Source organism: Leuciscus leuciscus (genome assembly GCF_965113295.1).
Source record: "Leuciscus leuciscus genome assembly, chromosome: 22".
NCBI classification, from domain to species: Eukaryota; Metazoa; Chordata; class Actinopteri; order Cypriniformes; family Leuciscidae; genus Leuciscus; species Leuciscus leuciscus.
Window position 1 is genome coordinate 37,785,627 of NC_138746.1, and position 12,809 is coordinate 37,798,435.

The 12,809-nt window shown below is 44.7% G+C and overlaps 1 protein-coding gene across 4 annotated transcripts in view; it reads left to right on the forward strand.

Annotated features, from left to right (window-relative positions):
• Positions 1-1,321: 1,321 nt before the first annotated feature.
• LOC309486599 (von Willebrand factor A domain-containing protein 5A-like) overlaps positions 1,322-12,809 on the forward strand; it is a 38,129-nt gene continuing 26,641 nt past the window's right edge. For 2 of the 4 annotated variants that reach the window (XM_082153949.1, XM_082153950.1), the window contains exons 1-12: positions 1,322-1,444; positions 1,737-1,788; positions 4,563-4,765; positions 6,125-6,347; positions 8,494-8,654; positions 8,725-8,839; positions 10,102-10,277; positions 11,867-11,955; positions 12,046-12,190; positions 12,262-12,341; positions 12,430-12,544; positions 12,624-12,782. In XM_082153949.1, coding sequence (XP_082010075.1) covers positions 1,746-1,788; positions 4,563-4,765; positions 6,125-6,347; positions 8,494-8,654; positions 8,725-8,839; positions 10,102-10,277; positions 11,867-11,955; positions 12,046-12,190; positions 12,262-12,341; positions 12,430-12,544; positions 12,624-12,782 — 1,509 coding nt within the window. In that variant the 5' untranslated portion in view covers positions 1,322-1,444; positions 1,737-1,745. Of the gene's footprint in view, positions 1,476-1,736; positions 1,789-4,562; positions 4,766-6,124; positions 6,348-8,493; positions 8,655-8,724; positions 8,840-10,101; positions 10,278-11,866; positions 11,956-12,045; positions 12,191-12,261; positions 12,342-12,429; positions 12,545-12,623; positions 12,783-12,809 lie in introns of all 4 variants that reach the window. The other 2 variants (XM_082153947.1, XM_082153948.1) reach the window with 2 other exon arrangements.

Here is a 12,809-nt window from a genome sequence, read left to right on the forward strand (position 1 = left end):
TCAAGGCACTGACGCTTGCTTACAGAACTATCACAGGCTCAGCTCCCTCCTACTTTCACTCACTCCTACGAGTCTACATCCCTACCAGACACCTACGATCGGTCAACGAGCGACGTCTCGTGGTTCCATCACAGAAAGCCACAAAATCACTTTCCAGAACATTCTCATTCACAGTTCCATGCTGGTGGAACGCTCTCCCCACCCTCATCCGGAATGCAGAATCCCTGACAACATTCAAAAGACAGCTGAAAACAAATCTCTTCCGTGAGCACTTAACCTTATAAAAAAAAAAAAAAAATATATAAAAAAAAAAAATAAAAAAAATTTCCTTTCCCTTTGTAACATCACTTATCAGGCTTATGCTACTCTGAATAATACCTGAACTTCGTACTTTGAGCACTTCTTGCGTTGTTGTTGCTTTTGCCTCTTTATGATGACTCGCTGAATTTTGTCCTAATTTGTAAGTCGCTTTGGAGAAAGGCGTCTGCTAAATGACTAAATGTAAATGTAAAAATGTTTCTTCATTCTCAGAGCTACTGGGTCTTTATGCATTCTTTGCTCACAAAAAGGAGTCAAAGCATTTTTTCTGGACTTGTCAATGAAAGGTAAAGATTGAAGACTGGGTGTTTTCCTGCTGCTCCTGACAAATGATCACATTACTGATTCTGATCAGATCTAAACACTGCTGTTGTCCTCCTAAAGGAAAAATGTTAGTGGTGAGGCAAATACGTTTACAATGTAATCATATCTGCAGGATAAGACATGTAAAGTGTTCTGGTCTCCATGATAACCCTGTAGTAAAAATCCCTAATCCAATATCTGTCACATGTGAACTTTGACCTCATCACATTAAAGCAGAATTCCCAGCTGTCATCTGTTGCCCACAGCTAGCTCTGTATTTTTCATCGCTTTATTGCATTTAGACTTGTCTTCATGACTGTTATTTGAAAACTCAACCCATCCAGGTTAACTCGCTACAATTGTTGCTTTTAACAGGTCTGAACCAACTGTGTTAATTACAATCCTGACATCTGATTGTACAGTTTTGCTGCTTATGCTCAGATTACCAGTTCAGTGCTTTCAACCAACAGCCGCTGCGTCTGAATCTCATACTCTCATGAGTTGGTACTTTTTCTGAATAAAGAATGACTTCGTTCTAGAATGAGTGAGTAGGCTAGTAGGCATAGACTGTATATAAACGGAGGCGAGTATGAATGTAAGCTGGGCGTGGCACATTCGCATGTTGTCATTATCACGTGACCGACAGCGTCATTGCGTCGTTCATAACATTGATGATGAGCGCCTTCGCCTAAACACTGCTGCCCGGTTCAGTTCCAGTTACTGCACGTCATCCTAACCCTTCCTGAAACATCTTTACACGGACAGTCTGAAAGTCTTCATCTCATTTACTGACTGAGTCGATCGCTGAGGATTTATAAAAGCAGTAAGACTTGATTCCTGTTTACTTTCACTTTGTAAGAAAAAGGATTTAATCTCTTTTAGTTTCTTATGAACCTTTTTTTTATTTTTTTTATTCCTGTTAGCAGTAGTAACGTTACCTTTAAAATGGTAAAGATGTACTTTTATTCTTTAAATCGTGTGTGTTTACGATATTTCTGCACTGATACACACTTTTACACAGCGGCTCTTTATCTTGCTGCAGATTATATAAACAGAGGTTATGTCGAGTCACACACATGAAATATAATGTTTATTAAAGCTGATTTGTTCCTCAGAGAGTGAGGATGGTGAACTGCTGTGGTCTCGTGTCGGAGAAGAATGAGCCAGGTATAAACTCTCACTTCCTCATCACTGTCCTACCAGCGCAAGCCTACATCCGGCCCAGCTTACCCCTGATTACAGCAGACCTTCTGCAGTGTGTGTGTGTGTGTGTGTGTGTGTGTGTGTGTGTGTGTGTGTGTGTGTGTGTGTGTGTAGATCTTCTGAAGTGTGTGTGTGTGTGTGTGTGTGTGTGTGTGTGTGTGTGTGTGTGTGTGTGTGTGTGTGTGTGTGTGTGTAGATCTTCTGAAGTGTGTGTGTGTGTGTGTGTGTGTGTAGATCTTCTGAAGTGTGTGTGTAGATCTTCTGAAGTGTGTGGGTGTATATGTAGATCTTCTGAAGTGTGTGTGTGTGTGTGTGTGTGTGTGTGTAGATCTTCTGAAGTGTGTGTGTGTGTGTGTGTGTGTAGATCTTCTGCAGTGTGTGTGTGTGTGTGTGTGTGTGTGTGTGTGTGTGTGTGTGTGTGTGTGTGTGTGTGTGTGTGTGTGTGTGTGTGTGTAGATCTTCTGAAGTGTGTGTGTAGATCTTCTGAAGTGTGTGGGTGTATATGTAGATCTTCTGAAGTGTGTGTGTGTGTGTGTGTGTGTGTGTGTGTGTAGATCTTCTGAAGTGTGTGTGTGTGTGTGTGTGTGTGTGTGTGTGTGTGTGTGTGTGTGTGTGTGTGTAGATCTTCTGCAGTGTGTGTGTGTGTGTGTGTGTGTGTAGATCTTCTGCAGTGTGTGTGTGTGTGTGTGTGTGTGTGTAGATCTTCTGCAGTGTGTGTGTGTGTGTGTAGATCTTCTGCAGTGTGTGTGTGTGTAGATCTTCTGCAGTGTGTGTGTGTGTGTGTGTGTGTAGATCTTCTGCAGTGTGTGTGTGTGTGTGTGTGTGTGTAGATCTTCTGCAGTGTGTGTGTGTGTGTGTAGATCTTCTGCAGTGTGTGTGTGTGTGTGTGTGTGTGTGTGTGTGTGTGTGTAGATCTTCTGCAGTGTGTGTGTGTGTGTGTGTGTAGATCTTCTGCAGTGTGTGTGTGTGTGTGTGTGTGTGTAGATCTTCTGCAGTGTGTGTGTGTGTGTGTGTAGATCTTCTGCAGTGTGTGTGTGTGTGTGTAGATCTTCTGCAGTGTGTGTGTGTGTGTAGATCTTCTGCTGTGTGTGTGTGTGTGTGTGTGTGTGTGTAGATCTTCTGCAGTGTGTGTGTGTGTGTAGATCTTCTGCAGTGTGTGTGTGTGTGTGTGTAGATCTTCTGCAGTGTGTGTGTGTGTGTAGATCTTCTGCAGTGTGTGTGTGTGTGTGTGTGTGTGTGTGTGTGTAGATCTTCTGCAGTGTGTGTGTGTGTGTGTGTGTGTGTGTAGATCTTCTGCAGTGTGTGTGTGTGTGTGTGTGTGTGTGTGTGTGTGTGTGTGTGTAGATCTTCTGCAGTGCGTTTGATTTATATTACATTGTGGGAACCAAATGTCCCCACAAGGATAGTAAAACCTGAGATCACCTCCATTGTGGGAACCAGCCAGCGGTCCCCATGAGGGGAATGGGTAAATAAACATACTAAATTATATTTTTTTGAAAATGTAAAAATGCAGTAAGTGTTCTGTGATGGGTAGGTTTAGGGGTAGGGTTAGTGTAAGGGGACAGAATATACAGTTTGTACTGTATAAAAACCATTAAGTCTATGGGGAGTCCCCACAAAGATAGTGAACCAGACGTGTGTGTGTGTGTGTGTGTGTGTGTGTGTGTGTGTGTGTGCAGATCTTCTGCAGTGTGTGTGTGTAGATCTTCTGATTTGTGTGTGTGTGCGCAGATCTTCTGAAGTGTTTGTGCAGATCTTCTGATGTGTGTGTGTGTGTGTGTGTGTGTGTGTGTGTGTGTTTGTGCAGATCTTCTGATGTGTGTGTGTGTGTGTGTGTGTGTGTTTGTGCAGATCTTCTGATGTGTGTGTGTGTGTGTGTGTGTGTGTGTGTGTTTGTGCAGATCTTCTGATGTGTGTGTGTGTCTCAGTTCCTCTGGTGTGTGTGTTTGTGCAGATCTTCTCGTGTGTGTGTGTGTTTGTGTAGATCTTCTGATGTGTGTGTGTGTGTCTCAGTTCCTCTGGTGTGTGTGTTTGTGCAGATCTTCTGATGTGTGTGTGTTTGTGCAGATCTTCTGATGTGTGTGTGTGTGTGTGTGTGTGTGTGTGTGTCTCAGTTCCTCTGGTGTGTGTGTTTGTGCAGATCTTCTGATGTGTGTGTGTGTGTGTGTGTGTGTGTGTGTGTGTGTGATTTTGTGCAGATCTTCTCGTGTGTGTGTGTGTGTGTGTGTGTGTGTGTGTTTGTGTAGATCTTCTGATGTGTGTGTTTGTGCAGATCTTCTGATGTGTGTGTGTATCTCAGTTCCTCTGGTGTGTGTGTTTGTGCAGATCTTCTGATGTGTGTGTGTGTGTGTGTGTGTGTGTGTGTGTGTGTGTGTGTGTGTGTGTGATTTTGTGCAGATCTTCTCGTGTGTGTGTGTGTGTGTGTGTGTTTGTGTTTGTGTAGATCTTCTGATGTGTGTGTGTTTGTGCAGATCTTCTGATGTGTGTGTGTGTGTGTGTGTGTGTGTGTGTGTGTGTGTGATTTTGTGCAGATCTTCTCGTGTGTGTGTGTGTGTGTGTGTGTGTGTGTTTGTGTTTGTGTAGATCTTCTGATGTGTGTGTGTCTCTCAGTTCCTCTGGTGTGTGTGTTTGTGCAGATCTTCTGATGTGTGTGTGTCTCTCAGTTCCTCTGGTGTGTGTGTTTGTGCAGATCTTCTGATGTGTGTGTGTGTGTGTGTGTGTGTGTGTGTGTGTCTCAGTTCCTCTGAAGAGCATCTCGGTGCAGCTGCAGGTTCGGGATCACGGGGTCTCCGTCAGCTCCAGTCTTCAGTATGTGAACGAGGAGGATCGAGCGCTGGAGGCCGTGTTCGTGTTCCCGCTGCCGGCCGACGCCGCCGTCTGCCACTTCAGTGCCCAGATCGAGGAGCAGGAGATCGTGGCGGAGCTGCAGGACAAGCAGAGTGTGAGGGCTGACAGACAGGGTGTAGACAGCTTCACCTGAGGCAGGAGTGTTAAAGTCTCAGTCCGACAGACACATGCTGTCAAACCCGCTCAACACACGCCTGTCGCTTTCAAACAAGCCTAGGAAATCTATGCAAAGTTTTATACATTAGAATCTGTCCGTGGTTTTCTTTGATATTTAAAATGTTTGTTCAGATCACACATTACACAACTGAAGTGTTTGTTATCTTTCTACAGCAACCCATTTAATTCCAGAGAGATTGTGCAAATGCAGAATTTTGCCATGATAATGTTTTTGAAAACTTTGCACAGTGTCTCTTAGCCTTTGAATAAAATGTGTCTTTTTTTTAGTGATGTGCCTTTTAAGGCTTCTACATGTGAAGTACCTCAGTTATGGATGGCCTTCTCTCTGTGATTGTGAAATCAGTAATACATCTCACTGGTTTCAGCTTTGCTGTAGTGTCTTATATAGTTGAGGAGGCCCTCAGGTGACCCCAGAAATGTACACCATTAGAAAAAAAAAATTTCCACAGATTTGGAAAGGGCCAGTCAAAGGTCTAATGAGGCTTTTGCAGCATCATGATTTACCTAAAACACAGCAATATTAATATTAATCAAAACATGGCATGGGCATATACAGGAGTGGCAGTGTCCTCAGGTTTGATCCAGGTCTCAGTTATGGCCATGAGGCTGAGACTTTAACGAGTAGCAATAGATGAAATAAAGACTGGTAGTTCCAGATGTCACGGCCCTTCCTCTGCCTTGCTGGGGCAGTTCCTCCTGCAAGGCAGAGGCAGGGCCGTGACAGAGAACAACTGGAATAGAGAGTAAAGTAGTAGAGGACATAGGGTTAGTACGCAGATTGTAAGGATTGGGCTGCCTCCAATGTACAGAGTGCAATTTACGAGTGTTGGCAGTAATGGTAGAGATTCATTTCACTAAAACAAACAAATGAGAACAAGCTGTTCAGAAAGGACAGAAATGGGGGAAAAAAGCAATACTCAAGTGTCTTGTCGGTGTCTTTGCTCTGTGGAGTCGCAGGTCGAGTCGCTGCTCTTTACACTCTTTGCTCTTCATACGATGAGGGCTTCACACGAGGGCTTCACCAATTATATACAGGCCTTATTCCTCGTTATTGAATACAGCAGGAATAGCCCTACTACTTAGCGAATCAAAAATCTAAAGCTACCCAAGATGCACGACAAACAAACAAACAAACAAAGAAACAAACGAGACTTCAGCACGTTTTACCACGGTAAACACAGTAAACAAAACAAAGTTTCCTAGCAACGAAGAACCGTGTTGAAATCTAATGAGAAAAGGGTCCTCTCCTGTTGCTTGACCGCTTCTTCTCTTGCAGGCGCGGGATCAGTATGATGATGCTGTGAGTTCAGGTCAGCAGGCGTTTCTGCTGGAAGAGAGTGATGAGAGTTCGGATGTCTTCAAACTGAGTGTCGGGTGTTTGTCTCCGGGTCAGAACGCCGTCATCAACATCGTCTATGTGATGGAGCTCAGCGTTCAGGCCGACCACGCACTGCGCTTCTGTCTGCCGGCCGTACTCAACCCCAGATACACACCCAGAGGTGCGGTTTAACCCCAGATACACACCCTCAGGAGCGGTTCAACCCCAGATACACACCCAGAGGTGCGGTTTAACCCCAGATACACACCCTCAGGTGTGGTTTAACCCCAGATACACACCCAGAGGTGCGGTTTAACCCCAGATACACACCCTCAGGTGCGGTTTAACCCCAGATACACACCCTCAGGTGTGGTTTAACCCCAGATACACACCCTCAGGTGCGGTTTAACCCCAGATACACACCCTCAGGTGCGGTTTAACCCCAGATACACACCCTCAGGTGCGGTTTAACCCCAGATACACACCCTCAGGTGTGGTTTAACCCCAGATACACACCCAGAGGTGCGATTTAACCCCAGATACACGCCAGCAGGTGCGGTTTAACCCCAGATACACACCCTCAGGTGCGGTTTAACCCCAGATACTCACCCTCAGGTGCGGTTTAACCCTAGATACACACCCTCAGGTGCGGTTTAACCCCAGACACACACCAGCAGGTGCGGTTTAGCCCCAGATACACACCAGCAGGTGCGGTTTAACCCCAGATACACACCCTCAGGTGCAGTTTAACCCCAGACACACACCAGCAGGTGCGGTTTAGCCCCAGATACACACCAGCAGGTGCGGTTTAACCCCAGATACACACCCTAAGGTGCGGTTTAACCCCAGATACACACCCTCAGGTGCAGTTTAACCCCAGATACACACCCTCAGGTGCGGTTTAACCCCAGATACACACCCTCAGGTGCGGTTTAACCCCAGATACACACCCTCAGGTGCGGTTTAACCCCAGACACACACCAGCAGGTGCGGTTTAGCCCCAGATACACACCAGCAGGTGCGGTTTAACCCCAGATACACACCCTCAGGTGCAGTTTAACCCCAGACACACACCAGCAGGTGCGGTTTAGCCCCAGATACACACCAGCAGGTGCGGTTTAACCCCAGATACACACCCTAAGGTGCGGTTTAACCCCAGATACACACCCTCAGGTGCAGTTTAACCCCAGATACACACCCTCAGGTGCGGTTTAACCCCAGATACACACCCTCAGGTGCGGTTTAACCCCAGATACACACCCTCAGGTGCGGTTTAACCCCAGATACACACCCTCAGATGCGGTTTAACCCCAGATACACACCCTCAGGAGCGGTTCAACCCCAGATACACACCCTCAGGTGCGGTTTAACCCCAGATACACGCCAGCAGGTGCGGTTTAACCCCAGATACACACCCTCAGGTGCAGTTTAACCCCAGATACACACCAGCAGGTGCGGTTTAACCCCAGATACACACCCTCAGGTGCGTTTTAACCCCAGATACACACCCTCAGGTGCGGTTTAACCCCAGATACACACCCTCAGGTGCAGTTTAACCCCAGATACACGCCAGCAGGTGCGGTTTAACCCCAGATACACACCCTCAGGTGCAGTTTAACCCCAGATACACACCCTCAGGTGCGGTTTAACCCCAGGTGCAGTTTAACCCCAGATACACACCCTCAGGTGCGGTTTAACCCCAGATACACACCCTCAGGTGCGGTTTAACCTTACACACAGGCCGCAACACTGACTGTCCACATCTTCACAAGTGTTTTACCACTGTGTATTTCTACATAGTTTTAAAAAATCCGTTATGTTCAATTTAAAGCAGCAAAGACATTACATCTTTTTTCTTTTCATCTTTTTTTCCCAGAAAGCATAGTGAATGATGTAGTCAAACCTTTTACTTCCCCTACACTACTGGTCTGAAAGAATCTCTTCTGCATCACAAAGGCTACTATTATTTGATTAAAAATACTGTAAAAACAGATAAATATGATTACAATGGAAAACAGCTGTTTTCTATTTGAAAATTAAGTAAAGTGTAATTTATTCCTGTGATCAAAGCTGAATTTCCAGCATCATTACTCCAGTCTTCAGTGTCACATGATCCTTCAGAAATCATTCTAATATGGTGATTTGATACTCAAAAAATATTTATGATTTTTATCAATGAAAACATTGCAATGCTTTACTGTTCAGCAGTCGAATCGGCTGTGTCATAAACCAACCAGATGCACAGGTCAGTTCTGTTTGGCGGTTCGGCTCTGTATATTGATACTGGTGTTGTATAGTATCTCTGTTTGTCCGTGTGATTCTCTCAGCTTCAGCCGCTGGTGTTCCAGAAGTTTTCTCAGCATCTGTTATTCCGTACACACTGTCTCTGAGTGTCGATGTGAGATCTTCAGACCGCATCTCCAGACTGGAGTCCAGCTGCCCTCTGGATCCTCTGGTGTTCCTCGACGCACACCACACTCACGCCACGGTACTGTGTGTGTGTGTGTTCGTGTTTGTGTACAGTTTTTATGCACCTAACGTCTGTAATGTGTGTGTAGGTGAGTCTGAGTGCTGGTCACCGGTTCGATAAGGATGTTGAGCTGCTTCTGTACTATGAGAATACCCATCAGCCCCGTGCTGTCGTGGAGGCCGGAGTAGCCACGGCTCAGCCAGGTACAGGCTTTAGTTTTACATGAATTCAGTATGCTGTAAATATACTAATGTGTGAGTTAAGGGGTTACTTCACCCTAAAATGAAAATGAAGTCATTGTAGGCAAGAAGAAAGTTGTTTCACACTCACGACTGCAATTTCAAATATCCGACATTGTCAGAAGTTCTTGAAGGCAATTAGTTGGCCATTGTTGTTCATGTCTCACAAGTGATTAAAGATGGCGGATTTTGCCTTAGTCAATGGCCAGACTTCCCTGTATCTAAAATTGATAACTATACAGCGAATAAATAAATCTTTTTGATGGTGTTTGTAGTTCTGAACATAATTATCATGTTCTCGCACTGATCTCTGATGTTTAGGGTGGGTCGTATGTGAGTTGGCGGACTTGATTAGTTCAGGGAGTTTGATTCGCTCTGCAGGATAGAGACTGTCATACAGTGTAACACGTAGGGCTGGGTAAAAAATATAGATTTCTCGATTTGAATCGATTCTCATTTTTACGAACAGATATCGATTCTTAAATCCCAAGAATCGATTAGTCATCCTGTTTTCAGTTGATGAATGAATGGAACATTGCATAGCGCATCCCATCCAATAAATCGCAATAATCTTTGTGCTTTGTTTGATGTGAAACAAAGTCTCAGATTTCAAATTACTTCCATTTTCTTAAGAAATTCCCCCCCAAAAAAAAACGTTTTGGCGCTGTGGCGTGAGATCGCTCTGGCTCAGCTCAAGAGAAGCACATGATCTTCTCTTCCGCCTTAATAACACCAGTTACAGCGCGAAATAAACATGAATGAGCTTCTGAAAGTGTTAAAAGGTAGAGTACAACTTATCGAGATCCGTATCATGTGACATGGAGTCGCTCAATCAGTGTTTCAAACATGGAAAGACGTCAGTAAAACAACTTGTAAACAATATCATGTAACGTCACATTTACCTCAGAAAAACCATATCCAGTGACCATAAACTCATCAGTCAGCGAGAAATATTAACTCTAGAGAGGAGCATTTTGCTAAATATATGCACCATATTACATATTCATTATCATTTTTAATGTTCTTTAATATTTTACGCATGTTTGAATAAATCTAGAAAGTTTTTATGACAGCCACCATTTAAATGTTTACATTTCATATAACTTTATTATTATAAAAATAAATAAGTGTGATTTTAAGTTTTTATACAAATATTATAGTAGGCTGATTACAGCATTAGTTGTAATTTACACCCTCTTACCCTGTTTACACTGTCTCTGTTTCAGGGTCTCTGATGGGTGACCCAGTGCTCATGATCAGTTTGTACCCAGAGTTCCCTGCAGACGTGATGTCATCGCTGGCATCTCAAGGCGAGTTTGTGTTTGTGGTTGACAGATCGGGCAGTATGGACTGCAGCATGCATAATGGGAAAGACGCACAGATGCGCATCGAAAGTGCAAGAGTAAGATTTCGGATTTCAGAAATTACACACATATATTGAGTCAATTTACTCACTACTGTACTCACTGTACATGAGTCTCTACAGTACTCACTGTACATGTGTCTATACTCACTGTACATGAGTCTATATTGTTCTCACTGTACATGAGTCTCTACTTCCTTTACATGTTTCTCTACTCACTGTACATGTATATACTCAATGTACATGTGTCTCTACTGTACTCACTGTACATGAGTCTCTACTGTATTCACCGTACAGGAGTCTCTACTGTACTCACTGTAAGTCAAGTCAAGTCACCTTTATTGATATAGCGCTTTTTACAATACAGATTGTATCAAAGCAGCTTCACATTGATAACATGAAAATTATACAACAAAGTTTGTTTCTAGAAGAAAATTGCATCTTCGTCCACCCTAAATAAGGCAGATCAGTAATATTGTTGAATATTAAATGTCCCCAACTAAGCAAGCCAAAAGCCAAGGCAACAGTGGCAAGGAACCAAAACTCCATCAGGTGACAGAATGTAGAAAAAAACCTTGGGAGAACCCAGGCTCAGTCGGGGACCAGTTCTCCTCTGGCCAACGAGCGAACAGTGTATGATTATGATCCAGGCAGCGTTACAGGTCAGAAGTCAGATTGGCTGTGTCGATGAGGCCTTCACAGGGCTGATGAGGCTGGCACTTCAGGATGCGTCATGGTTAGGTCCAGGTGCAGATCCACCATCTGATCTGGATACGGCCTGGATGTACATGTGTCTCTACTCTACTCACTGTACATGTGTCTCTACTGTACTCACTGTACACGAGTCTATACTGTACTCACTTTACATGTGTCTCTACTGTATTCCCTGTACATGAGTCTATACTGCACTCACTGTACATGAGTCTATACTGTACTCACTTTACATGCGTCTCTACTGTACTCACTGTACATGTCTCTACTGCACTCACTGTACATGGATCTATACTGTACTCACTTTACATGAGTCTCTACTAACTGTACATGAGTCTCTACAGTACTCACTGTACATGTCTATACTCACTGTACATGTGTCTTGTCTATACTCACTGTACTGTACTCACTGTACATGAGTCTCTACTGCACTCACTGTACACAAGTTTCTACTGTACTCACTTTACTGTATTCACTGTACATGAGTCTCTACTGTACTCACTGTACATGAGTCTACTGTACTCACTGTACATGTGTCTCTACTCACTGTACATGTGTCTCTACTCACTGTACATGAGTTGTACATGTATCTCTACTCACTGTACGTGTCTCTACTCACTGTACATGTGTCTCTACTCACAGTACATGTGTCATAACTGTACTCACTGTACATGTATCTCTACTCACTGTACGTGTCTCTACTCACTGTACATGTATCTCTACTCACTGTACATGTGTCTCTACTGTACTCACTGTACATGTGTTTCTATTGTACTCACTGTACATGAGTCTCCACTGTACTCACTGTACGTGTCTCTACTCACTGTACATGTGTTTCTACTGTGTACACACACACACACACACACACACACACACACACACACACACACACACACACACACTCTGTGTCTCTGTAGGACACGCTGCTGCTGCTGCTGAAGAGTCTTCCCATGGGATGCTACTTCAACATCTATGGATTTGGCTCTCACTTCGAGTCCTTCTTCCCGTCAGTAAACACACGTTAGTTGTTCTTCAGGAATGATCTTGTGCTGGTCAGTGGTGGGTTAGTGAGAGACTGTGGTGTGTGTCGTTGCAGTCAGAGTGTTGTGTACAGCGAGGACACGATGGAAGAGGCTCTGAAGAGAGTGAAGAGCATGAGGGCAGACATGGGCGGCACGGAGATCCTTCAGCCTCTGAAACACATCTACAGTCAGCCCTGTTTCCCGGATCACCCCCGACAGGTACACACTCATCATTCAACACGCTTTCTGAACTCTGCTGAGGTGTGTTTCTGAGCCTGGTTCTCTCTCAGCTGTTCATCTTCACTGATGGAGAGGTGTGGAACACTAAAGAGGTGCTGGACCTGGTGAAAAGTCACGTTTACTCTCACAGGTGGGCGCTCACGTCTCACTCCTGCTTTACTGATATCTCCCGCTTCACTTCAGGTTCACTTCATGTCAAGTCGGTCATGTGTCCTCAGGTGTTTCTCCTTCGGGATTGGAGAGGGTGCGAGTACGGCTCTCATCACAGGAATGGCCAGAGAAGGTTCGGGTCACGCTCAGTTCATCACGGGCACTGACCGCATGCAGCCCAAAGTAAGTTCTGCTCTGGATAGAATCAGTACGAGATGGTCAGGGTTTCTATTCACCACTCTCTCCTGCCCTTCTCTGTCAGGTGATGCAGTCTCTCCGGTTTGCTCTCCAGCCTGCTGTGGATAATGTCTCTGTGGACTGGACCGTTCCCGAGGGCGTTACGGTGGACATGCTGTCTCCACCCATCAGTGCCCTGTTCCAGGGTCAGAGGGCGCTCATCTACGCTCAGCTGAAAGGACAGGTCAAAGCTTTTTAATCGGGTCCTATT